The sequence below is a fragment of the Platalea leucorodia genome (assembly GCF_965183815.1).
Source record: "Platalea leucorodia genome assembly, chromosome: 5".
In the NCBI taxonomy this organism is placed as follows: domain Eukaryota; kingdom Metazoa; phylum Chordata; class Aves; order Pelecaniformes; family Threskiornithidae; genus Platalea; species Platalea leucorodia.
In genome coordinates, this window is record NC_138827.1 from 10,291,422 (window position 1) to 10,316,298 (window position 24,877).

Below are 24,877 nucleotides of genomic sequence, written 5' to 3' on the forward strand. Positions count from 1 at the left end.
TCCTCTCTGTTTCAGCCATGCTGTGCAATGTTATATACATATCTAAATAGAGAGATTGGGGGTTTTATATATGGGGGGGGGGGGGGGGGGTGTATCTATGTATTATCTATTTATCTACATCTTAAAAGTAATAAGTGCATAAAACTTATATAAAAAATTATCCAAAAAGTTGCATGTCTTATTCCTTTTTGTAGGAAATCCTTTTTGTTCTAGAGTACCAGTGTGCACTCTCACTTCCTAAATACCTTTCATGATCTGATCCTAAATGTTTTCAACCTCATTCCCCAAAACCCACACACTTTAGGCAAAGTATTAATTTATCATCATATAGTAAAAAAAAAAAAAAAAACCACCAAAAAAAACCTTTGCATTCGCTGGATAGATTTTATCTATGAAAGGAACAATTTCCTTCTCCGAACTGATCATGCCTATGATCTCCAGATCTTCTGTGAACTCCAGTTTAGCAATTCCTTCAAAACACTTCTTTAAATGTGGTTGTACTCGAAGGGGATCCTTTGTTTCGGACAGTATTTCGAGCAGCTCATCATTAGACAAGAAAAAGAATCTGTTAGAAAAATACAATTAATGAACATGAACTTTCCAAACATGAAAACTGTCATTAATAATCTACTATATGCAAGATAAATTGAATTGGTTTTATTGTTGCTTAGGACACTAGTGTAACAGAGAGGAAATTATTATCTCAAATCCCTTTTCTTAAGCAATTTTTAACATTATGAAACTCATCAGACCTGTTTTTTTCAGGATTTCAATATGAACATCCTTTTATGCAGAGGAAGAAAGAAGGGTTCTCAAACTCACACAGGAAAGACCAGATATATCTTTGCAGCCAATAAAGACCTTGTAAAAACATACATCGATTATGAGGAACGGGATCCTGTCACTCCTAGGTATCCCATACCTCTGCACAACTAAAGAGGGTAGGGCAGAGGCATAATTGCAAATCAGCCATGGGAAGGCAGCAAGTTCCTTCAAAAATGCTCTGTAAATGATAATGTGTTTCTAACCACATGTTTACACTGTGCTAGACAGATTTTGCCTCCCCACCTCGGCCTGTCCCTGGCATTGCAAATTTAACTGGAGCTGAGGAAAATTAATGATGTCTGGAAAAAAGAACAAGTTTTCATTTTTTGTTGCATGGGACTGCCCCACGTGTTTATAAAATGAGACTTTTCAGTTCAGTAGAAATGGTTTGACAGAGCTTATGGCTTTTTGTCTCTAACTTAGGCCTGTTTAATTAATTTACCTTGGGAAAAATAATCTTTTCTTCTCCAAGTAAGTATTCAACCCTTTTTGAATGTCTTCTAAGAGAGTATTTGCTTCCTGAAGTCTGTCTAACATCATGGGTTGTTCAGTTGCTACAAGTACCTTTGTGTCTTTCACCTTTATAAAAACAAATACACAGCAGAAACTGCTAGAAGTTGCAATATGTTTGTACATTAAAATTGTTATCATCAATTACATATGTTGCATGAGGCTAAAAAGCTAGATATTATTCTCTGTAGTGTGCCTTCATGTTATTAAATATGTATGCATTATTTGATCTGCTTTTTCAGACTCTCAGTTTTACCAATTTGAACTTTACAGCAATAATGCAACAAGGAAATACCCACAGGAATTAAAATCTTTGGCACTTGCTCCTGTGTCTGGGCTTGCTACATTTTTTTCCATTCACAAATAAGGTCTGTCAAACAGAGTCACAGACCATGACAATTATTCTCCATTCTCGCCATCTAGGTTGTATTTTTTCCTTCCGGTAACATTCCTCTTAACTTGAAAAGATATACCTATTTCAGAACAGGCTTCATCATTCACAGAGTCTGAGCTGTCAGACAGGTCCCAACTTCAATTTTGTTACACTGATTATTTCAACACCTTTATCACACAATCACACACTCCTAAGGTTTTTGACAAACATCTCAGCTCATGCTACCACTAAGTATCTGGCCTCTTACCCAATTTCTTAGTTACAGGGAACTGAACAGGATACCCAATTGCACTTACTATCCCCATTATCTTATCCTGACATGCTACCATCTCAGTACATATTCACCAAAGTTTTGAATAACCATGCCAGCACATATTAGAAAACCATCATATGCAATAAAAGCCATTTAGTTGCTCTAATAATGTGTAAGCCTTAAAAGCCTAATCCAAAATCTAACTGTATGCAGAAAAGGCTTTCTACAGATAGTCAGTGAACTCTGAAACAGATCCTGAAAGCATTCATCTTTCTACCTAATTCTGATCATTTAACCATACCAAAGCCAGAAAATTTAGAATTAAAATGTTACAAGCTCTAATTCATCCTACAATATCCAGTCTTTACAGAAATCTCAAAGCAATAATGACATAATCTACCACTTTTACTGCAAGACTAGATTTTGGTGGGCTTTAGTAAAGGATTTTCCACTCCGTATTATACCTTCTTGTGATTTAAATATAAATATCTAACTCCAGAAAAGCTAGTACATCTTCATGATAGTAATAATCATGTTACAAGAGGTGCATAAAAATACACGATTTATTAAACGCAAGCACTTACCACTTGTGCCATGATGTCCTTCCAGTATGTATCCACAACCCCAAACTTTCTGCCCTCTTCAGGCATTTGAGCTATAATGTCTTCTGAACTAAAAATTGGTTCCAAATACAACCATGTTGCCTGACATTTTAACCAGCTATCTACAATATCTTGCATTAAACACAGCTTATCTTCCCAAGCCTGTAATGAAAACATTTCATATTTAAGCAAAATTATATCAAGAATTAATCTACACTGAGGAATCAAAGAACACGAGTTTCTTGGCTTCAAAGAAGAAAAAAAAAGAAGAGGAAAAAAAACCAACTGAACAATTTTAAAAGAGGGAGAAACTTTATTTTTAAAAAAGCAAACACTAATAAACATCTGAATATTTCTTATAAACAATAGATGTATTCTTTCACTAGCACTTTTTACAGCAAGTTGTGGGAGAACTGCCTAAGAAGTGCAGAGAGGACTAGCATGCCAATCCACTATCTCTTCTTTTAATTCTACTTGTGTACTCTCCATCTTATCATCAATGAAAGGATAAAAGATTAACAAGGTATTCAGCAGACTGAGTAAATGTCAATTCACAGGCCCTGTATACAGTGGGTTCAATCTTTGCCCTGCCTAAAAAAAGCTATTTCGTGCAACTCTAGCAGTACAAGCCAGTTTTAAAACTAGAGAGAGATTCTTTTTGAATAACAAATTTCAGATAGCATTGCTTTTGTGACTTTGACAGTCTACAGTGTAAGGGATATGCGAGGGAATGCATTCAGTGAGAAAACACAGCCAGCCTGTATTGTTCATCACTCTGCAAGAGGTACATGGAGATTGTTAAGATAGCTCTACATTCATCGTTCCCTTTCATTTCACCAGCTCCACTGGAAAGCGGAACTCAGCTTTACCTATGATTTGGCTAAAGTCCATAGGAAAGGATAGAATTTAGGTCTTAGCATTGCTTACAAATCATCACTATTAGGCCAGAAAAAATGATATTAAATACTGACAGGAAAGAAGTCTCTGCTTTCTGCATAATCTTCCTAATAGAAATTCATCATCTTTAACAAAGATCACATCTTTACAAAATAGTATGACAGCTAACAAAAAAGACTTCGAAACCCTTATGGATCATGCCAATACCAGAGGATTACAAATAAATTATCTCTCACAACGGACAGACCTATGTCTTTTTACACAATGCAGCAGGATTTGTTTAAATCAACTGACCCATTCCCAAGACATTCAACTAAAACCCCATGCTTATAATGACTAGATTAGCAATGCAATTACAATTTCTCTAGCTGTAAAGCAAGCTTTGCATATCTTTGTCTGGAAACCATTAATTCAAAGCTCTTGAAGAAAAATATGAATGTGTGTTCTCAGAAACAGTTAAAAACTATGTAACTTCTTAACATGCCAAAATACCTTAAAGCACTTAGGGAAAGCATATTATGAGACATGCAAGCTCAATCAAACCAGCTTTTCCTTACCTGGCATTCAGCTTCTATTGGTTTGATGAAGGGAGAGCCACGCATTGTCTGAGTCTTAACAATGTGATCATCCAGCAAAAGCTGGATGTCATCAATTGCTGACAGGATGCTGGTGTTCTGTAAATACATCATATTTTGATAAGGCAAATAGCAGTTGCTTTATTTCACCACTCTTCAACCTCACCCTCATTCAGCTTCCTGTTTCCCCCTTTTCTATGATGGTTGAAGGTAAGAAAGTAGCAAGGCATTGAGAAAGCCTGCAACATGTTTGAAAATATGGAATGGTATCTCCACTGTACATCTCTGTTTCAAAGGTCAAAAGATAGATGGGTTTGTGAATGGGAAGCTAGCCAGGGATGCTAGTGACTTCTGACTCAATCTTTTGGACTGCATGTGATTTCTTGTTTCTTCTGGGCAAGTTAAAATTGCACAACTGTCCAGCTTTCCGTACAACACTGCAGAAGCTCTGAGGCTTACAGATTTGTTAGGATGAATATGTTGAGATCACAAGTTATCCAGATACTAAGGTCCAAATATAAGGATATATAGTAATAGAGACATTTGTCCAGGCTCTGGGGTACGATACTGCTTTCCACCATGACACAATGAATCAGCAGTAACTTCCCTCTAGTAGTTCTCAACTGGTATTCAGAATCAAAGTAATGCTTTTCAACAATATATATATTGATTTGGTGTTTACTCACAGTATCCCTGTATTTCACCAGACTGAAGTGCACGTTGACCCACTCTAATTTCATTTTCTCTATTGATTTCTCTAAGGAATGCTCCTTACTTGCAGCTGCTCCAATAGGTTCCAGCCTAAATTGAAATGAAACATATCTTTGAAATGCTTTTGCAACATAGCTGAAGAGTAAAAAAATTCAGTTGTAGGCAGAGTTGCATATGAGACTACATTTCATATGGATTTGTTAATAATATCGTAAGACTCTTATTTCAGGGAATATTTTTGCAATTTCAGGCTCACCACACTAGAGATATTAATATTAATTTGGAGATAAATACAGACAGAAAATTCTGACTGTGCCAATTAAGTGGTCTAGGAATATGACACTGGTTTTTGGTGCCTTTGTGCTACAAGAACAACTGACAGTTCTATCTGTAGCCTGATAAAATACAGCTGATTTTACAGCAGGGTTTAACAGCACACAAAAAAACCCAAACAAACTAATAGTTGGTATCTGACATATGAAATACAGTGATTGTCTAAAAAAAAGGAGAATAGAGTAAGCTGCTTACTGATCAACATATTTTGAGAGTCCAAATTCCAATATGTTTTTAAGAGTAGTAGTTTCATCAGGTCTGATCTCACATCCTACAATTTCACTAATCTAAAAATAAAGTAAGAAATAAAATCTATTATCAAGATGCACGTTGGTAACAGACTTCTCAAACATCAAGAAATAAATGCTAAAGAAGTATTAATGCAACCCCCCAATTTGCTTTTCCACCGTAAGTTATTAATTCAAAGAAGCTCCTGCCTGTACCATTACAAATTTCAAAACTGGATCTATTATGTGACAGGACGAAGGATCTTCTTATTGTGAAATACAGAACTATTACTGTATTTCACAGCATGGAATATATAGAGTAGTATATTGAACTGTCAGTTTCTGTGGTAGAATACTCTCACATTTAAAGCAGAGTTTAAAGTACCTGCTCCCAATGTCTCTCCTTCATTCCACGATTGCAGGCAATTGACAGGACAGGAAGATGCTGTTTAAATTTATCAAGCTTATATTTCATAGTTTCTGCTAAGCGTCTAGGCCCAGCCAAATCTGGAAAACTCTTACTGAGCTTGTACATAGTCCTCCACATATTTCCAATCTCTTCAGTAATTTCATCAGCATTCAACTTCTGGAGAGATCCTGAATACAACAGTATAAACAAAGCACAGCAGGCACATCAGCACAAGGAAAATGCCAGGGTGGTTTTATTTACAGGTATTTATAATCATTCACCTTTAACTGGAAATCAGTTGTGTTACAAAAAATTATCTTAATGCAAAGTCCAAGTCAACAACTGTATTTCACACTGCTTAACAGCATTTATTTCTTCAAAACTATTTTCTCACAATCAACCCTTCCAGCTTCTACTTAACTAACTGAAAATGACATGTTTCACCAAATGAACACCAAAGCCTCACCATTCATCCATTCCTCTGATTTGGTATGGAAATTATATGCTGTTATCCAAAGTTGCTCAAAGGGTTGTTTGTTTGCAATTATAGTTTGTAGCAGAGGAAACTGACTCTTCTCCTGCTCAAGTAACTCCTCTTCTTTATTAATAGCCTTTAAGGAAAAAAAAAAAAAAAAACCAACCAAAAAAAACCCACAACAAAATAACAAACCTTATTTCCATCAAAAATTCCTACTGCTGTTTAAACTTTTAAATAGGTAATATTGAATACAATTTTTTTACATGTCAAAGCCAGCCAGATTTGTAGAGTTAGGCCTGTGGATTTTAGCTAAATAAGGTAACTGCGCTCTTGAAAATTCTCCTAGTTATTTGTCGGTATCTTTTACTACCCAAATAATTTTAAAAATCTATTTTAGAAATAGATAATGCACCATGGTATTCAGTGAAACCAAGATTCACAAGTTACCAACCCACTTTGAAACCTGGATGTAAGCTCCTCGGTCACATAGGCTTATAGGAATCATTTTTACTTGTGATTATTTTTTTCTATTACAGAAACATCTGGGAGCTCCAACCAAACCAGATATCAATTGTTGTGCTTATTCATGGTAAGATACTGTCTTTGTCCAAAAGACCTTACAGTATAAATCAATGTGTAAAGATTTAGATTAAAAAAAAAAGTATTACTTTCTTCATTTTACAGGTAGGGAGGTGAAACACGGAGAAGTACTGTCTGAAATGCAGACATTGAATTCATACTGAGTCCCAAGTTTGTGCTTTTACAATGCCAACAGACCTTTCATAAAACTTTTAATCATTCAGTGTGAGATGCAGGCAGAGAAACTTAAGGACCCACGTTCCAAGATAATTTTTAACTTCATGTATTCACTAAGCCGATTGTCATGTCATTTAAATTGTGTGGATACACTCCTCATTGTGATCATGTATTAAGAAGCTTAACTACTTATTCTGGTCTACCTATAACAACATATCAGTGCTGTTAACTCACACTAATTAAATATACTAGATGCCTTTAAATCAGATTAAGAGTGTTGATATGTAGGACTAGCAATTTATCTAAATCCTAAACTCATTTAATTGGTTCAATTTTCTCTTTTGAGCGGGACTTAATTAAAATCTTGATCCTTAAGGCTCCATATATGCAGAAATCTCGTTGTCTCACTGTGATTTAGAAGATTAATTAAGCCTCACAATGCCTGTGAGACCTCTCAAAGGTAACCATTCTCACTTCCCAGCAGACGCACAGCTAAGACAAACTATTCAACCTAGAACCGCACAGTACACTGGATGGAGAGCCCTGAATAGAATCTAGGAATCCTGGTCTTCAGTTTCCTTCTAGCACCTGAAACTTCCCTTTCTGTGATACAACACATATTTAATGCCTATAGGCAACTTCTGGAAATGATACAAACAGTTGAAAAGCATTTGGTTTTAGTTAGAGGGCGAGCAGAGGGACTGAAAACACAGCTCCAGCAGCACAAACCACAGTTCAGGGAAAATGCCACCTCCCTAACATTCTGCTCCTGACAACTCTGCCACAAGAATTCTGTTTTCTGTGGATAGCATCCTGCTACTGCTGACTGCTTGGAAACACTGAAATTCAGTATTTCAATTTAAAAAACTCCCTCAACTTTTTTCCCCAGAAAATATGCTCTTCAACTCAGCAGTAGGGACAACTCAGCATACAGGGACAAGAAGATATTTGCCACACGTTTGTGAATTTGGAAATTTTAAAGCCATCTTAACAATATATGGCCAGAATCCTGAAGAAAACAGGGACAAAAACCAAACTTTTGCTCATCCAGCACATTGCAGCCCACTCCATACTTGACTAATAAATACTAACCTCAAATTCTCTTAGTGCGTTATCTATATTCTTATTTAACTCTTCAAATTTCTCAGCGTTGTTCTTCATTTCTTCTATGGTCATGACATCCCGCTTTTTGTAGCTTTCTACTTCTCTATTATAACCTTCAAGAGTTTCTTGAAACTGAGAACACCTGAGGTAAAGATAGCTAAGGTAATATGATGTTCTGTTTCATTCCTTTTCAGGTTTCTATTATTTTATTAATTATAACAGGCACTGCCACATGAAATCTGATCTCAATACTAGTGTAAAGTAAATACAGATGCCAGTGAAAACCCATTAATCAGTTATATCAATACAATGCAGTTCACAGGATTAAAATTCAAGGTTCATTTTCAAACCTCCCAATTGACTTAGTTCACTTACATTTGCTACTTTTACTACCTGGAGAAAATAAGGGAAGAGTGAAAATAATGTAACAAAATTATGTATAATGCTGTACTAAGCAATATAACAAGAAAGACAAAATTATGAATATTCTAGCAACATCTTTCATTCCTCCTTTCAGACCTATTTAAGCATAGGAATATTCTAATCCACCCTCATCAACAGAATTTTTCTGAAATCTCCCTAATACTGTAAAGTAGATTTCTTACTTTCTCAGCTCCCTTCCAAGTTTTACTTCTTTGACATTATCTCCCTTTTACTGATAATGAGATTTTTCTTTTCTTTAAAAATACCCAGTGAAAGAAAATATCTTAACACCATACCTTTCAAGCAAAACCATCTCTGCATGATTCCTCCTATTACACAACTGATCTCTACCATTTTCAAAGATTATCTCAATCTGATCAGGCCAATGGAAAACTGTGCTATTCAGGTTTATGTCATCATCTAAAATAAAAAATATAGAGACATCTTTAAGAAAATACCTTTTAACCAATGACCTAATAGAATGGCTGTTGTGAAGAGTAAGCAAAATGGCTGAAACTACATTTAGAAATAAGCTAAGAAGCTACATATTTCAAGCTGCTGGCTGAATTATCTTCACTGCAGAGAACTGTTCCCTAAAACAAGTTAGATTGATAGCAAATCTCCAAAATCAAGTTAAGAATGTGAAATTCTCTGAATAAGACCTTAGCTAGGCAAAGAAAATTAGTAAGAACAGCTATTCCAGAATATCAATTCCATTCAACTACACACAGAGACAGACCACTCCTACCTAAATATATATAATATACCTACCTTAGGTGGATAGAATTTTAAATCATTTTTAGTCCACAATGTGTAAATGCTGAGTTATTAAAAAAAGCTAGAGCATAACTACAATGAGCAGACATCTCCATCTTCATATTTGTCTATTTGTTCAGTGCACTTAGCTCATTATAACTAACTGCAGGACACACGCTTATAAACCCAGCTACAAAGAATACGTGATTATGAAGTACTGTGCATGCAAACACTCCAGTCCAAAATGTAACAGAAAAATGTCCTGGCTTCCATAGGCATCCTAATTTTTATCAGAAATAAATTCTACTAAACATGGCATATCGTAGTTATTCCATCACTGTCTGATCTGAGACTGTGTTTTGCTTAAGGAGAAAGGATCATCCTGCCACTAAAATGGGTATGCATTCATATAACTGCCCTTTGTTTTTATGTACAGCAAATAACATACAGCATCTGTGAAGGGCACATTTTTGCTTTCAATAGAAGTGCAAACTAAAAGCAACTTCTACAGATATTTCTTCCATCTCGGAGAACAGCCTTTATATTAACTCAGAACAGCAAAACGACAAAAAGCCTCCACTGATCTAATACTCAACTGCAGAGACACAAGTTCTCACACTTTGTAAAAGCTGTCATAGAGCCTTCGAGGCATTGCTTTTTAGATGGTCTTGCACCGAAGACTTTTTGTTGAATAACATAGATGTGTAACACCATTTGGCCAGATTACATAACATTAATCTGATAATGCCTAATACAGTCTAAAACACAGAAAAAAAGCAGTGTCTGTGCTGTATGCCATTTCTCTAACCATTCCTTCCTGCATTGGTAGATTTTGGCCTCCGCTAAATTCTTTTTATTTCCTTTCTGTCTCTTTTGGAGCTTTCCATTAGCATTCTAGAAGATGCAACATTTATCCATTCAGAGTCCGATATCTATATACAAGTATTTTCATATGGAGACTTTTATATTCTGTACTTGAGACATACAAGAAAGATCAGCATAGTCCATGAGGAATTCCAGCCTGTGTGCTGCTTCAGCAACCTCCTGTCTCAGTTTAAAAACAGTAACTTCACTGGATTTCTTTAAGTATGCACCAAGTTCCACTAGCTCTTCAGTGTTCAGGGGCACCTCACTTATTCTCGTTGCAATTAAGTCATATTCATTGCAAATTCTACAACAAAAAGAAAACAGGTGTTATCACTGGGATCATAAGTGAAGAAAGATTTAAGATCTTGTTAACAAAGTTTGTCTTTTAAACAAGAATATTAAATTTCTTCATAAATTAAGTATTCAAATTGAACACACACAGCAGATAGGCATTTATTAAGGATGCCATTTTACTCTGTACAATCAGTTCTATTGTCCTACTATGTTTACAAGAATTGATATATAATAGAATGATTGCTAAATTGGTTCCAAATTACAATTAACAGCATATTAACAGTTTCCTTCCTATAGGTTTAAAATTTCCTTTTCAAGACCCAATCTGCTGCAGAAAGAAATGTTTGAATGCAGTAAGCAAGAGCTCACTTAATCACCCCACAAAAATAAAATCAAGTGCATGGTATGAAACAAAGTTATAAAAATAAAAATTATTAAACAATCAAATTTATTTTATATTGTATTTGGGAACAGAAAATACAGAAAGGAAAAATCCTGTTATTTTCCTTCTTCCCAGCGATACATTTTCTTCTTTCAGATTCCAGTTCAGCACTGCAAATAGCTATACAGACAGCAGGCATGCAAACAGCAACCATACACACAGGATAGGTTCATGTAAACCAACTCGAACCTTCCAAATGTTAGGTATTCAGCATAAGCTTATTGTCTAGATCCCCTCCACAGTGAGTGCAGGCACAGAGGCCCCTCTAGACTGTGGTTCATCTCCACCTGGAGATGCTTTTTAGCTAAGTGGGTTGAATAATTTCTTTACAGTGATTGTCTCTCTCCATTCACTGTGGAAGTATTCTTTAATTCCCATGGTGGTGGTTTTTTTTTTTTTCTGTTGGGGATTTTTGGTGTTTGCAGGGGGTAGGGTGGGGGTGTTTTTAATTCACAGAACCAGGATTATCCCATTACACTGGAGTCAAATTATATTTTCAAGGTCCTTTTCATTTCTTGTTCTTTCCCCCCTCCCCCCCCTCCTTTCTTTTTTTCTTTAAACTTGCCAAGATATGAAATCAGGACCATTACTTCCCTAGGGGGGGGGAACCAAAAAAAAAAAAAAAAAAAAAAGGGCAGGAACAAGACAAATGCAGAGCTGCATAGTACATTCTTCATATTGCTCTGGCTGGACACCAGCAGGGGAAGCAAGAACCTCAACCCAAATCCTAGAAGGTCAGTAAAGGAGGAAAGAACAATGGCGTATTTCCAATCTAATCTCTATATACACCACAGACTAAGTTAGATATTTATTTACAAGTATTTCTGTTCCTGATAATTTTAAATACCCACTTTGGTGTCCTTGCACATGTCTGGTCAGCACTGGAAAACCCAGCAGATGAATAAAGTTCTCTCATCCACAGATACACAGCATCAGTCCATGCAGACAGCAAGAACCATGCATGCATACAACATGTACCTTTTATTTAACTCTCTGTTTTCCTTCACTTCAAATTCAATCAATCTGTCTTTAAGATTTTGGGTCCGATTGCAGAGTTCCTCATTCAGTTGTACAGCATCCAGACAGAACATGGCCAAAGGGACAGTGACATGCATGGAAGCAATCTCTCTTTTCAGTTGTGTTAAGCTGTCAATCTTCTACAAATGAAAAATAATACATCTGTTATTTTTCCTTAAAGTCTATAGATGTGATCAGTTTTGGGCCCCTCACTACAAGAAGGACATGGAGGTGCTGGAGCGTGTCCAAAGAAGGGCAATGAAGCTGGTGAAGGGTCTAGAGCACAAACCTTATGAGGAGCGGCTGAGGGAACTGGGGTTGTTTAGTCTGGAGAAGAGGAGGCTGAGGGGAGACCTTATTGCTCTCTACAACTACCTGAAAGGAGGTTGTACCAAGGTGGGGGTCGGTCTCTTCTCCCTAGTAACAAGCAATAGGACAAGAGGAAATGGCCTCAAGCTGCGCCAGGGGAGGTTTAGGTTGGATACCAGGAAAAACTTCTTCACCAAAAGGGTAGTCAGGCAGTGGAACAGGCTGCCCAGGGAACTGGTTGAGTCTCCATCCCTGGAGGTATTTAAAAGACAGGTAGATGTGGTGCTTCGGGACATAGTTTAGTGGTGGACTTGGCAGTGCTAGGTTAACGGTTGGACTTGATGATCTTAAGGGTCTTTTCCAACCTAAATGATTCTATGAAAAATGCTAAAGAACAACTAATTAGCTCCCATCCAGCAAATGGATAATATATTCCAAATAGAAGAAGGAACAACTATTTTTTATCTTTCCAGAGCTCAGCTCCTATCCACAGATTCCAGGGCTGAAAGCTTTGCGCAGTTACATGCCATATTAAGGAACACCATGACTTGCCTAAAGAAGTATTTAGCCAGAGGCTAACTCAGGAATGCAGAGAGAAAAGTAGACAGGGCTGACTAAGGACAAGACAGTCAAAAGCAAGATGCATATTCACCAAATACTCTGGGCAGCCTTCCACTGGACTTCCATTAAGACCCAACAAAACCCACAGAAGGAGGCCATAAAGAAACCTCCTTCTACATTTGCATAGCAGCCCTACAGTGAGGGGCTATGTAAACTGAGATGGCTTCCCTAGTATTCCCAAGGGTAAAACAAGTGATTTGAATGGGAGTTCTTTAGGCAATGTATTAGGAAGTGTGATGTGTTAGCTGCAGTATTAACATGTAGTACTTGTCAGTTACATGTTACCTCTGTTAAAGCTTCTAGAGAATGACCTTCGTTCAAGAAATCTGTGACATCTTGCTGTGCATTGTTGTTCAAAAGATTGCTGTATTTCCTGTACATGTTTAAATACCTTAAACACAGAAGGTCACAAAAACAAACTTAAGATTCCAATGTGAAGATTCTCTATAATAAGAAACAAATCAACTCAAACTGTTGGAGTCAAACGGATAGTGTTATGAATCTGAGGGTTTGGATAGGCAACGGAGTTAACAGTCAAAACTTACTTCTGTGGACCACGTATGTTGCTCTCAAAGATCTTTTCAAGTTTGTTCACACACTCTGAAAACAATGATTCATCTGGTTTGACCGTACTGAGAGTGAGATCATCTCTTTTTAATTCTGGAAATAGAAGTCTTTCTACCTAAAGAGAACCATTGCAAATACTGTAATAACACATACAATAGAGGAAATAAGGTATTCTATTACCCATTCACCCACCACTTCAAAAGAATTTATTATTTGGTAAAAACAGTGCAATGTGAAAAGCCTCTGATTCATAATTAACACTTGGTTACACACGTAGTTTGCTTGCAAAAACGATACGAAAATCAAATGAGGACTTTAATATAACTTGAATCTGCAAAAGAACAATTTCTATGCTATCTTCTATAATCACATAAGTTCACACAGTTCATGACACACAACCCTCATCTTTATCTTCTATTTGTCAGTTTTCTGTCTCATTCAAAACTTTTTATATCATAGATAGTTTTTATTCATATTGTATTTTGTATGCAGCTATAACTGATTCAGTACCTTTGGAAGTTCCTCAGCACTTTGCAGGATCTCCCTGAAGCAACGACTGATTAAACCCCAACATTCTTTCAAAGGTGGCTCAAAGACAATCTTGGGTTCTTCCACACTGAGTTTGACTGTTAGTATCTGAGGCATAAAGAACTGCATTTCTTGATACGGTTCTGTAAAATCACTTCCATCCTTAGGGAAAAGAATGAAAATTGTACATGCCAAAGAAATCAACTATAACTATAATAATTTTTAAAAGATTTAAAGTCCCCCAAATTTCTTAACTACACAGCACCAATGGGATCTTCATCCCTGAGTTTTATTCAAAGCACTGATGCCCCAATACACAAGAGTTTAAGGTGCCAACCTTATAAAAGTTGGAATTAGGAAACTGTATTTAAGCCTAATTGCCTTGATTTTCCCTTAAGTAACAGAAGTAAAGCACTAATTACTGTACAGAACAAAAGCTCTAAAAAAAAATTTCCATAATGCCTATCAGAAATAAAATCTAGAATCAAATTAAAGATCCTGCTTTTTTAATTGCCTTGTATGGTTAGTAAGAACTGCCCTACCCCCAAATTGCCTCTATAGTAATGGAGTCCTAATCCATGACTAGACTCATAAGGTAGATGCTATAATGATTTAAAAACAAACAAAACCCAAACCCAAACGAACTGACAAGACAAAACAAACCTAAAAAAACCCCCAACCATCAGCAACACCATCATCACCCAGATGCAAGGCTTAGCATAAGTTTGACAGCATATTGTATTAAGTGCGATCCTCTGGCTGCAATGAGGTATTTAATCTGTCACATTTATTCTGTTTAAATATGTTTCATTTTGTCTTATCATGGTAGATCCTGGGTGATCTGATATTTAAAGAACGCATTTCCACTAAGAGGCAACTTCATCATAGCCAAAACAGCGGTAAAAACTCTCATGGTGTAATGTTTATTGTAATTATGTGCATTATGTGAAACAATACAGGGCACTCATTTGGTATAGACAGGGATACCGCATACATAAATTACCTCTGGAAAGGATTACATGCATGACTATGCACACTTTTGACTTCAAAGGGGATTATTCATGTGCTTTCAGAAAAATATGTTTAAGTCTTTTGCCTGGTTAAGGCCAAGAAAAACAAAACTAAAAATTAAAAAGAAAAATGCACTCTAACTCAAGACAGAGTGGAAAACTCCTATAAACTGCTAGTTATAACTCTAGGCCTGCAAAATGATTATTCAAATGAGCCATTCTTGACCATGCAAAGAAAATTCCACTGAGTATGCACAACTGTTTGAAGCATCCATCCTTTTCTTTTTATGGAGGCAGGAGCTATGTGGGATATTTTAGCCTTCAAAGAGCATTACATTTTATGGCTATATGAATTATTAGCTCTATGTAACACTGAAAACTGTAGATATACTTCAGAGCATATACCTTGTGGATCATAAAAAATGCAAGAAGATCTTCTAAGGAGTTAACAACCATCTCACGTAATTGTAATGACATTAGAGTTGCCGCAGAATTAAAATAGCTTTCAACTTGCTGAGAGGAATCACAGTCATTTTCAGGAGCAAAATGAAGCCATTTCGTTTTTTGGTCAAGGAAAATGGATGCACAAGTTGGGATCCACCTACAACAAAATAATATGGAGACAAAGTTTTTAAAAGCTTATTAGTCTTACTTTGCTCCTTGCAATGAAATCTAACCTCAGCATTTACCCAAAGAATAAGCAAAATTCAAAGGGCTAGCAGAGAGTTGTTAACTAGATGTCAAACAAAACTGTACCTACTAGGACTTAGAGGAAACCTGAGTTTTTAAGCTAAGGATTCTTTCTATAATTGGTCCCTATTATTAGTTTAAATTAATAGTAATAGATAAAATACTAGTGACAACATGAAATTATTAGCATTAAATGGGAAACTTGTGTCTGGAAGAGAAAGATCTCAGGTGGCAGAATGAAGTCACCTAATATAATGGGCTATTACCTCATATAATCTCTTTCTTAAATTGATCAATTTCCGTAATTAAAAAAGGTTTGCTGTCACCACTTTTATAGATTTAGACTCCACTCCTCTCATGCTTAGAAATCTTCTAATTTCCAGTCTACACTTATTCATAGTCAGTTTATTCGCATTTGCTCTTGTGCAAGCACTCTTGCAGTTTCGATAGCTCTTTCAGCATCCAGATGTTTAACCCCCTCCGCTATTTTCCCCTTTGTTTTGGCAGCGTTGCGGTTGGGACTAGTGTCATCCCAGTCTAAGATCTGTTTTTAAAAGGGATCTTCATGTAAATCAGACCCTAAAATACTCTGTTTATCTACTGTTACTGCAGTTGGCACTGACTTGTTCTGAAGAGTATCACGAGCTTCCACACAGTGTCTTCGAATGACCTCCTCAAATTCTGTAGGCAACAGTGGCAGGTCTCTACAAAGCATTTCTTCAGTGCGAACAAACCTTAGATGACTATATCTATGGAAGTAAAACAAATAGTAGATATTTTATGGAATTTTGTTTAAAAAAAAAAAACCATGAAATATAGTCAGGAAGGTCTCATGTATTTATAAACACTAATAATATAATTTCATTGATGTATATCACTTCATTCCTAAGCTGTCCAACAAGTGCACTTCTAATGGGCTTTTTGCTATTGGCAAACATAAAAGGCTTCACAAATTTCATTTTGTACTTGTTATATTTAAAATTGTCTTCATTTTTTGATAAAATGGTCAGAATAATTTAATAAAATAAAAACTTTCTCAGTTTAATAAAGATCCTATGAAAAAGACATCTTACTGAGAAAGCCAGAGCTGTTGCAAAGTGGGCATCAACGGATTCACTATGAATAGATTCCTTTCATTCCAGCTTTTCACTTCTTCGTAAGAGCTGTGCCATGGGACTGGTGCACGGACAACTCTCTGAGGAAAAGGGCGTGGGGTACTTCCAATAAACAGTCTCTCTCTCTCAGCTGGATCCATCAAGATGTAATCAACTAGAACAAATCATATATATCATGGTGAGACTGCAGGTATGGTCAAAACCTACATATGAAAACACAGTATCTCCATAGCTCAGAAAGTCATAGAATTCTGCACATTTAAAACTTATACACTGTCATATAGTTACTTGCATGTTTTGGGATGAAATACAGCACCATAATCAAATTACCAATTTGACTATAAAATTATTTCAGAAAAAGAAAACAAGAATTGCTCCTGGTTCTAAAAATGGGAGGTAGAGAGACTGTTTTTCGTGCTGTCTTTCCAGTTGAAGTACATTTATTTCGTGCTTCAATTCCTCCTCCATAAACCAGGGGTGGAAATAGCTCCCTTTCAAGGATGATTTTTAGAAGGCTTCTTAAATGTTTGTGAAATGCAGGAATGTTATGAATCATCTGTTGCATCTAGGAAGGATATGACATTCAAAGGGCCTATCTATGATCTGCTAAATGCCAAAACTCAGGTGCTACCGGTTCCAACCAATGGCCCATTACGTGAGATTAATAAACACTGGGAAGCAGACTCATTACCCCTTGTTGACATTAGCATTACCACAAAAAGGGTCTGCAAACACTAAAACTGTGACATTGATAAAAGGCAAATTAAAGTGTACCTAAAAAGATATCAGAGACTATAGAAGGCAGAGTGAAAACTGTTTAATCTCTCCTTTTTATGTTGTCATGAATAAGAGGCCACACCTACTTACTGGGAAATGTATTTAAGAAAACTGAAAGGAATTATTTCACATGTGGAAAACACAAGAAAACTGTAAGACTACTGGAAAGCAAATTAAAAAAATCTCATGTTCTACAGAACTGTCTCTTTCACATTCCCTTTCAGATGGGCATTACCAAATTTCAAGGATTATGACATTCTTTTGTATTTATTTATATATGATGATCTTCTATTTGTTGAACATGAGCAGTGTAATCATGCATATAATGTATCATCTGATTTTTCTTAATCCTGTAATGTCTTAAATGAAATTCTTTGAACTTGTGACATGATCCCAGTGTAACCCCTGACTTCACTGGAGTTCTGAGACAGACGAATTTAGCTGTTAATGGGTATCACTGACTCACTGCAGAATAACAAAAAAGTTAGTCTGCGAAGTATCTGTTACAATAGCCTAGTTTACCCTCTCCCCACATCAAGATCAAATATACTTAGACTGCTGTTGACAGGTACTTGTCTATCATGCACTTCAAAGCATCATTCATCAATGAATCAAAGCACATTCATCAATGAATAATCTGATGCAGGGCTTCACCACCTTTATAGTCACAATGTCTTTCTAATTTCTTATCCGATTTCTTTTGCTACAAAGATGATTACTCCTTGTCCACCACCATTTGATCAAACTCCTCTTTACACATCCGATGAGATGATGCAGAATTATGCATTTTGAATGTGATTTGGATTTGAATTAGGAATGTGAAATTGCGTAAGTATGGACAAAACGATTCCATGACCCAGAGCTACTGAACTTGGAAATGACTATATTTACGTGATGGGATGTAGGTTTTAGTAAACAGATATTTGTTGAAACTGGAATGTTACATAGCATGATGACAGATATATTCTCTCAGATATCTTATTGCAGTTCTACTGACCCCACAGGAATTCTCCATGGGTGCTAAGAATAGAATGCAGACTTGCTTTCAAAGTGCAATAAAGTTTACATACTCTGAATTGCTAAGAGCCTTTTGAGTCTTACCAATAGCTTTCATGAGGCTGATATGATAGTCTGCCTTAATCTCTTCTTTTAAACTTGCAAGTAAATTGTCCAGGTCTGGGTTAGCAAGAATGTGAGTTGGAATATGCTTTAAAATTACATTCATCACTTCCTTATCCTGAGGTGCCAGCATGTCTTCCTGCACTCCATTATATATGTAGTAACAGTACCGCTAAAAAGTAATGTTAAAAATGTTATGCTTATTGTATGAATCTTCTGACAGATAATGAATTACTACAAAATATTTTTAGCTTTTCTGTCACTTGAACCTTTTCCGCAATTGAAAGATGTTTGAATATAATGGATTTTGGCTATCTATCTCTTGGTTCTTTTTAAAGCATTGCCATGCCTGACATTTTTACACTACTTTCATCTGTTTTGATGTAAGCATATATACCAATAGAACTGAGTGCAGCATATTAAATTACTGATCTCTGAAGTCCTAGCCAACAATGTGAGAGGTTAAGAATTTGGGAAGATACTTCTGCTTGCAAATCCACTAGAACAAAAATCAGACTGAGTAGCTAGAAAGAGAAACAAATGGGAAAGGAGTTGACAGTATTTAAGAGCAGTTTGCTATATTGAATATTTACATCTTTTAAACCTCATGTACTGCCTTCTTTTCTCAACTACTTTTAAGTAAACAGTTTATAGACATATATCGCAGATGATTACTGCTGCTACTTTTATCTTAAAATGAAATGATATAAATACCTCTATATCATTTCTTGAAGGTGGCTTTTCTCGCTTACTTATCTCCTTCTCATTTAAGTGCATGACAACAAATTGTTCTTCTGGGGTCAATGGTTGGTTGTCTGTATAATGTATGACATGTAATTCTGGCATATGAGCAGGTGCACGCAGCGAAATGGGATCCAAACTGTTCAACAAAGTTGGTGTACTTCTGAAGAAAAAGAACACAAGTTTAGCAAATAAAGAAGCAGTAATGGATTCTTAAGTCAATATGGACAAATGACAAGCATCATATAAACCGCTTACACTGCACTGAGGACAAGTATGACCTATTAAGTATTTCAATTACTCATAAAAAAACCTCGGTAAAATTGTGTAACATAGCATACTACTTTAACAGAAAGAATACAACCATGTAAACCTCACAACTGCACAGTATCATTTAGACAGGCAGTATCTTATAAGCAATTCTATCAGAGCCAGACCTACTAGCACTATTATTTAGGTTGCCCAAGATCTGCACCTATTTTCAGGTATTATCTAACGAAAACCTTAACATGAGCCAAAAGTTCAAATTGGCTCATTTGCATAAATGTTACACTACAAGGCTTCATTTTTGTGATTATATGCTGTTTTCTATAGGGCCTTTGTCCACACTGCTCAGGATGAACAACACTCAGCCAACAGGCTGTCACTCCATACTTGATTTACTTCACATTATCAAGTCCTTAGTTGAAGAGAATTTAAATATCCCTTTTGTCTTTTTCATGGTACTCATCCCCATGTTATCTTAACAAGGGTGAGAAAGTTACTGTCATAGCACTTCCAGAGGGGACTGTTTCCTTGTTTTACAGATGAAGAACACAAGCACAAAGAAGATAAAAAGAAATATTCACTACAGCAGAACACCCAATTTGACACAACTCTAGGAGCATTACAGAGCATTTAAACACGCACAGCAAAACTGAGAGACTTCATTTCTACAACCTGCATCTCTATTAACTAAACTCTGGGCTCTCAAGTCAGTAATCACGAAAGGAAGACATTTCATTTAGCATGCCCAAGACTGAAATTTGTCCTGCCACAAAAAAGTAGTTAAAGGTGCTCGCTTAGCACACCATGGAATTTCAGTCTTGATGAACTATTTTTTTTTTAAGAGACTTAAAATTTCATGCTTGGATGCTTAACATAGCATCCAAGTAAAAAGAAATATTAAATCACAACTCAGATGTCTGTACTGATTGTAATAATCTGTATCTCGATAACAGTACAGTACATTACCTATCAGAATTCCATTGACTTCTTTGTGTACGTTTGAGCTTTTTCCTAGAAGGATCAAATTCTTTTGAAGCTTTAAGCACCAGTTAAGAAAATCACATACAGGAATATTTTTCAAATAACATATTATTTCAGATTGGTGAAAAACAGAGCTAAGTCAATTAATCAGATAATGAAGTAACAGAAAATGACAATGTCACAAAGAAGTCTTTAGTTTTGACTTACCATCTAGCAAGACATTAAAACCATGGGTTAAATAATCTTGCTGATTCTGGGACTATAAAACTAGCTTCAGGAAAGCACTAAGCTCATGCTTAAGACATCAGTGCTTACTTACCTCCCTGCACAAACCATATTTTTTGCACTGGGACTTTCTATTTTGAATATAAAAGCAGTTCTATACGATGTATAGTTCCACCAAATATACCTCACATGAAAAATCTGAGAAGTACAAACTATTACCATATGCTTTTCAGAGTACAAATAAACAGGTCTTTTAACAAAATTAATACATCATGCCTTTTCACCATGGAAAGTACCATGACCTGCTTCCCACATCCCTCCCAGGTACTGGAGAAATATACGGAGTAGAAGAATCAGATGTATGATAAAGAAACTGTTGAAGAGACCCAATGAACAAAACCAAACCCTTCTTAAATAGCATACAAGGGGACTAAGCAGATAGTGATGCTATTATGTCTCATCTGTCCCAGGGAAATGAAACAATTTCTAACACTTCAGGGAAGCAAAGCAACAATGCAGGATGACTATATTCACAGACAGACTGACAGTATGTAGAAAACTATGGTTTATGAATGTCTTACCCTTGATACAGAGGACATTTAACTAGATGATTAAGTTATTAATGAGCTTTATTTCCTACTCACTTTGGAATTTTCAGACTAAGTAATGAAGTTAATTTGACACCTGCAACTGGTAAGATATTTAAAGCCTAAACAACTTGTTTTCATAAAGTGTTCGATATATATGTACTGGTAAACTTAAACAGCAAGAGTATTACAACTCTTAATCGTATTTCCTTTATATCACAATGTCATGTTGCATCAACAGCATATAATATCTCATATTGTAAGATTTAGATACGTATGCACAGTTTACTAACAAATACATCAATTACATGGTTTAGATGTAAACAGTGTATTAAGCAACACTTCTTGGATTTGATCATCAAGTAAATATTTTAATGCCTGTCCCTCATCTTGTTTTGCTAAGCAAGACTCATGAATATGAGCATAACAGGGGTGCACATTGAATTTGTTTCTGTTTTCCTGTTGGTGCTAACTTTTATTTCTAGCAATAATAAGAGCTAACTTGTATTTTGTTCATTTTCTGCATGTGATTATTTGGAGGGATGAACCTAACTAATTAATCAGAAACTGGCCTTCCCTTTATTAAAGTTATACATACTTTTGGAGATTTGTCTATACTGACCCTGAAGTGATAAGCTTGTAAGCATTTATTAGGGATAAGTGATTTTTCCAGGGATGATGCTTTAACAGATAAGCAATTAGAGACAAAAATGTGTAGAACAAGCAAGGCTAAACTTTTAAACACATTCAAATACGGATACGCGGTGAGGCTGATCTCTGCTCTGCTGAACCCAGTGATGTCCCTGTCGTTGAAGAGGGCTTTAATTTGTGCACATTTTTCAATTTTAAATCCCGTGCAGTAAGAGTATAGTTATTAGCTATGGAGTCACTTGGGCTTCGGTAGTAACTCTGTTCTTTGAATGGAGCTGCCAAAGTCCACGATGCTCGTTGCATCAAAGGAGGATAAGAGCCGCTCTTAAGGACAAGCTGAAATTGGAAAGAAACGCAATAGTTTTACACAGCACAGTAATTTAAAGAGTCTTCTTAGAGCTAGAACAGGGTTAAATATCAATTAGTATAAAGAGCAAATATATAAGTCTGACTTAGAGTCATTTGACCACCAATCTTTTTTTAGATCCTGATGTTCCACACATGTGTAAGAATAATTTTACACAATGCTTCAGTAGGAGTACTCGTGCATTTTTTTGCATAATCAAGGTCTTTTTTAGAAATAAGAGAAGGCATTAGTACATTATCTAGTACTCTCTACTCCTCCACATCTCCATCTTGCTTCTTTTCTTCTTCTCCTTGCGTTCGCTTAAATTTAGAAAATTCTTATTCCTCAAGCCTTTGTTAATGACCTGTCTACTTTTAACACTCAATCCTTGTAATACTTGAATAACACAAGTTAACATATTCAGCTCTCATCTTTCTCTCTCCCCCACATCAATACAGGATTTGTAATAGATTTCTTCTGTCTGTTCATTCCATGTTTTCTCAGGTGACTTGGTACCTATTGATATTGATTGTCATCAGTCCTGATGTCTAAACTTTAATGAGATAGCTCACGGGCGTAATGGACGTGGGATCAAGAAGTGTGTTTCTTGTCAAGATACCCTCAGAGAGAAAACGTACATAAGACAGAATCATGAATGTACTTCATACCATGGTTCCTAAAGCTCTTAGTCTAGATTCATATTTAGCTTGTTTCTGTATTACATCTTGTTTAATGATTTTTTACTTCATTGCAGTAACACAACTATATCCCTATTACCAATTTCTTCCTCTTTACAACGCAGCATTACCATCATCAGTTTCAGATCGTTCTTAAAAAAAACCCATAAAACAGCTTCTTTTCATTTAACCTATAGATGCAGCCATGAATTTCTTTTTTTAGTCTATCATGAGCTTTAGTGAGAACAACAATAGAGTTTGTCAATCTGAAATACAGGCTAAGGCAAGATTATTACATCTGCCTTGCATTTTTCTTCTGACTGACAGGGCTAATCTTACCAGCAAAGAAAAAGGCATTCACACTACTGCTGCAATCATACTCCTTAAATTAGCTTCTGAAAGACCACAGAATCTTTTCAGCCCAATTTCTTCCACTGCATGCACTAGACAGGTGGGTAGGTCCCTGAATTACAGTTTTGGGGGACAAACTGATACACGAATTAAAAATAATTCAGAGATTTCGAGATTTTTCCCTAGAAAATCACTCCGTATCTTTAGGAACTGCTGAAGTCAGCATAAACTCTGAATTCTCATCTCCTCTCTTAATTAGGCCCACTTTGAAAACTATATTCTTTCTTCCCCACCAGGTAGAACAACTTTCTGGGTGCAGAGCAGGTGCCTTGCTAATGGTGATACCTATGGGAACCCCTTGGGCAAAAAGTTGGTCAGAGAGGAACAGCTGTTTCTGGAGAAGAAAGAAAATCACTGGCAAAAATCTACTGCTTATGTGATACAAAAATTTCAGGACTGGCTAAATCAGCTCCCATGTCTTATATAAACCCTTAACATATCCCCAGAAGTCTGATTGATTTTTGGATGAAAAGAAAAGATTTTTAGGTAAATCTTCAGTGAATAATTTTCATTTTTTTACCATTATTTTAGAGTATATGTTTCACTTAAAATTTCCTATTTTCAAACAAAGTCCAAAATAACCCATTTTCCATCAGAATCTACTTCAGTTTCTGCACAAACAATATCTTTCTAAAGGAAAACATCTTAGATGAACGGAAGTGCTGACACGAATGAGCCAAATGAGCAACTGTGAGGCACTTACGGTGGGGAAAGCCAGCCCTCTCTTCTTCCTCCCACTAAGTGCTGTCACGCATAATTTTTGTTTGTGTCACGCAGCATAGGTTGTAGTTGTACAGCTGTACAAGCTATCCATTCTGATCAATGCTGCACCTGTCAAGCTCTCAGCTGGTTTTGGAACAGCAGTATAGCTTTTTTGTGTGTGTGCTCTGCCATTAAGTATTGGGGGCGGGGGGAATCACAATTTGTTTGGAAGAAAAATATTTTTACTATTTGATTCCTTCCCCAGAAACTTAAACTCAAAATATTTAATCCAAAATTTAACCACAAATAATTAAGTATAAATTTAAATAACAGATTTAAACTGCCAAAGTTTAATATCCAAATCATAGCAGAAGTTGTAACAACACTTTTCTAATATCTGATGCCTAAAATCATGCTAGCACATGTAATTTAATGTATACCTGGACACCAGGGGAGAGAGCACATACCTGATACAATTCTGAAGGTGCAGCTGAAGCAGAAGCAGGGAGGGGCGGTAACTCCGGTAACCGTTTTGCATGACTCATGTTATACACAGAATCGTTTTGTGACTAGAGAGAAATGAAAAACAACTTCAGACACATTTATGAAATAATACACTGTTTTGAAAAAGATTCATTCAGGAAGAACAGAGACTTTCAATTTTCACTGAAAATGACGTA

General features: G+C 36.0%; 1 protein-coding gene across 1 annotated transcript in view; it reads right to left on the bottom strand.

The window, feature by feature from the left end:
• Positions 1 to 24,877, bottom strand: part of DNAH3 (dynein axonemal heavy chain 3) — a gene marked incomplete at its 5' end in the record, with an annotated part of 63,573 nt that overhangs the window by 37,303 nt on the left and 1,393 nt on the right. Inside the window, 23 exons of the mRNA XM_082312476.1 lie at positions 364 to 565; positions 1,268 to 1,404; positions 2,567 to 2,746; positions 4,039 to 4,155; positions 4,743 to 4,857; positions 5,296 to 5,387; positions 5,713 to 5,924; positions 6,203 to 6,347; positions 8,063 to 8,216; positions 8,794 to 8,917; positions 10,240 to 10,424; positions 11,835 to 12,013; positions 13,089 to 13,194; positions 13,349 to 13,485; positions 13,881 to 14,060; positions 15,314 to 15,509; positions 16,222 to 16,347; positions 16,672 to 16,867; positions 18,592 to 18,781; positions 19,324 to 19,513; positions 20,584 to 20,653; positions 22,172 to 22,397; positions 24,665 to 24,766. Coding sequence (XP_082168602.1) covers positions 364 to 565; positions 1,268 to 1,404; positions 2,567 to 2,746; positions 4,039 to 4,155; positions 4,743 to 4,857; positions 5,296 to 5,387; positions 5,713 to 5,924; positions 6,203 to 6,347; positions 8,063 to 8,216; positions 8,794 to 8,917; positions 10,240 to 10,424; positions 11,835 to 12,013; positions 13,089 to 13,194; positions 13,349 to 13,485; positions 13,881 to 14,060; positions 15,314 to 15,509; positions 16,222 to 16,347; positions 16,672 to 16,867; positions 18,592 to 18,781; positions 19,324 to 19,513; positions 20,584 to 20,653; positions 22,172 to 22,397; positions 24,665 to 24,766 — 3,561 coding nt within the window. The remainder of the gene's footprint in view (positions 1 to 363; positions 566 to 1,267; positions 1,405 to 2,566; positions 2,747 to 4,038; positions 4,156 to 4,742; positions 4,858 to 5,295; positions 5,388 to 5,712; positions 5,925 to 6,202; positions 6,348 to 8,062; positions 8,217 to 8,793; positions 8,918 to 10,239; positions 10,425 to 11,834; positions 12,014 to 13,088; positions 13,195 to 13,348; positions 13,486 to 13,880; positions 14,061 to 15,313; positions 15,510 to 16,221; positions 16,348 to 16,671; positions 16,868 to 18,591; positions 18,782 to 19,323; positions 19,514 to 20,583; positions 20,654 to 22,171; positions 22,398 to 24,664; positions 24,767 to 24,877) is intronic.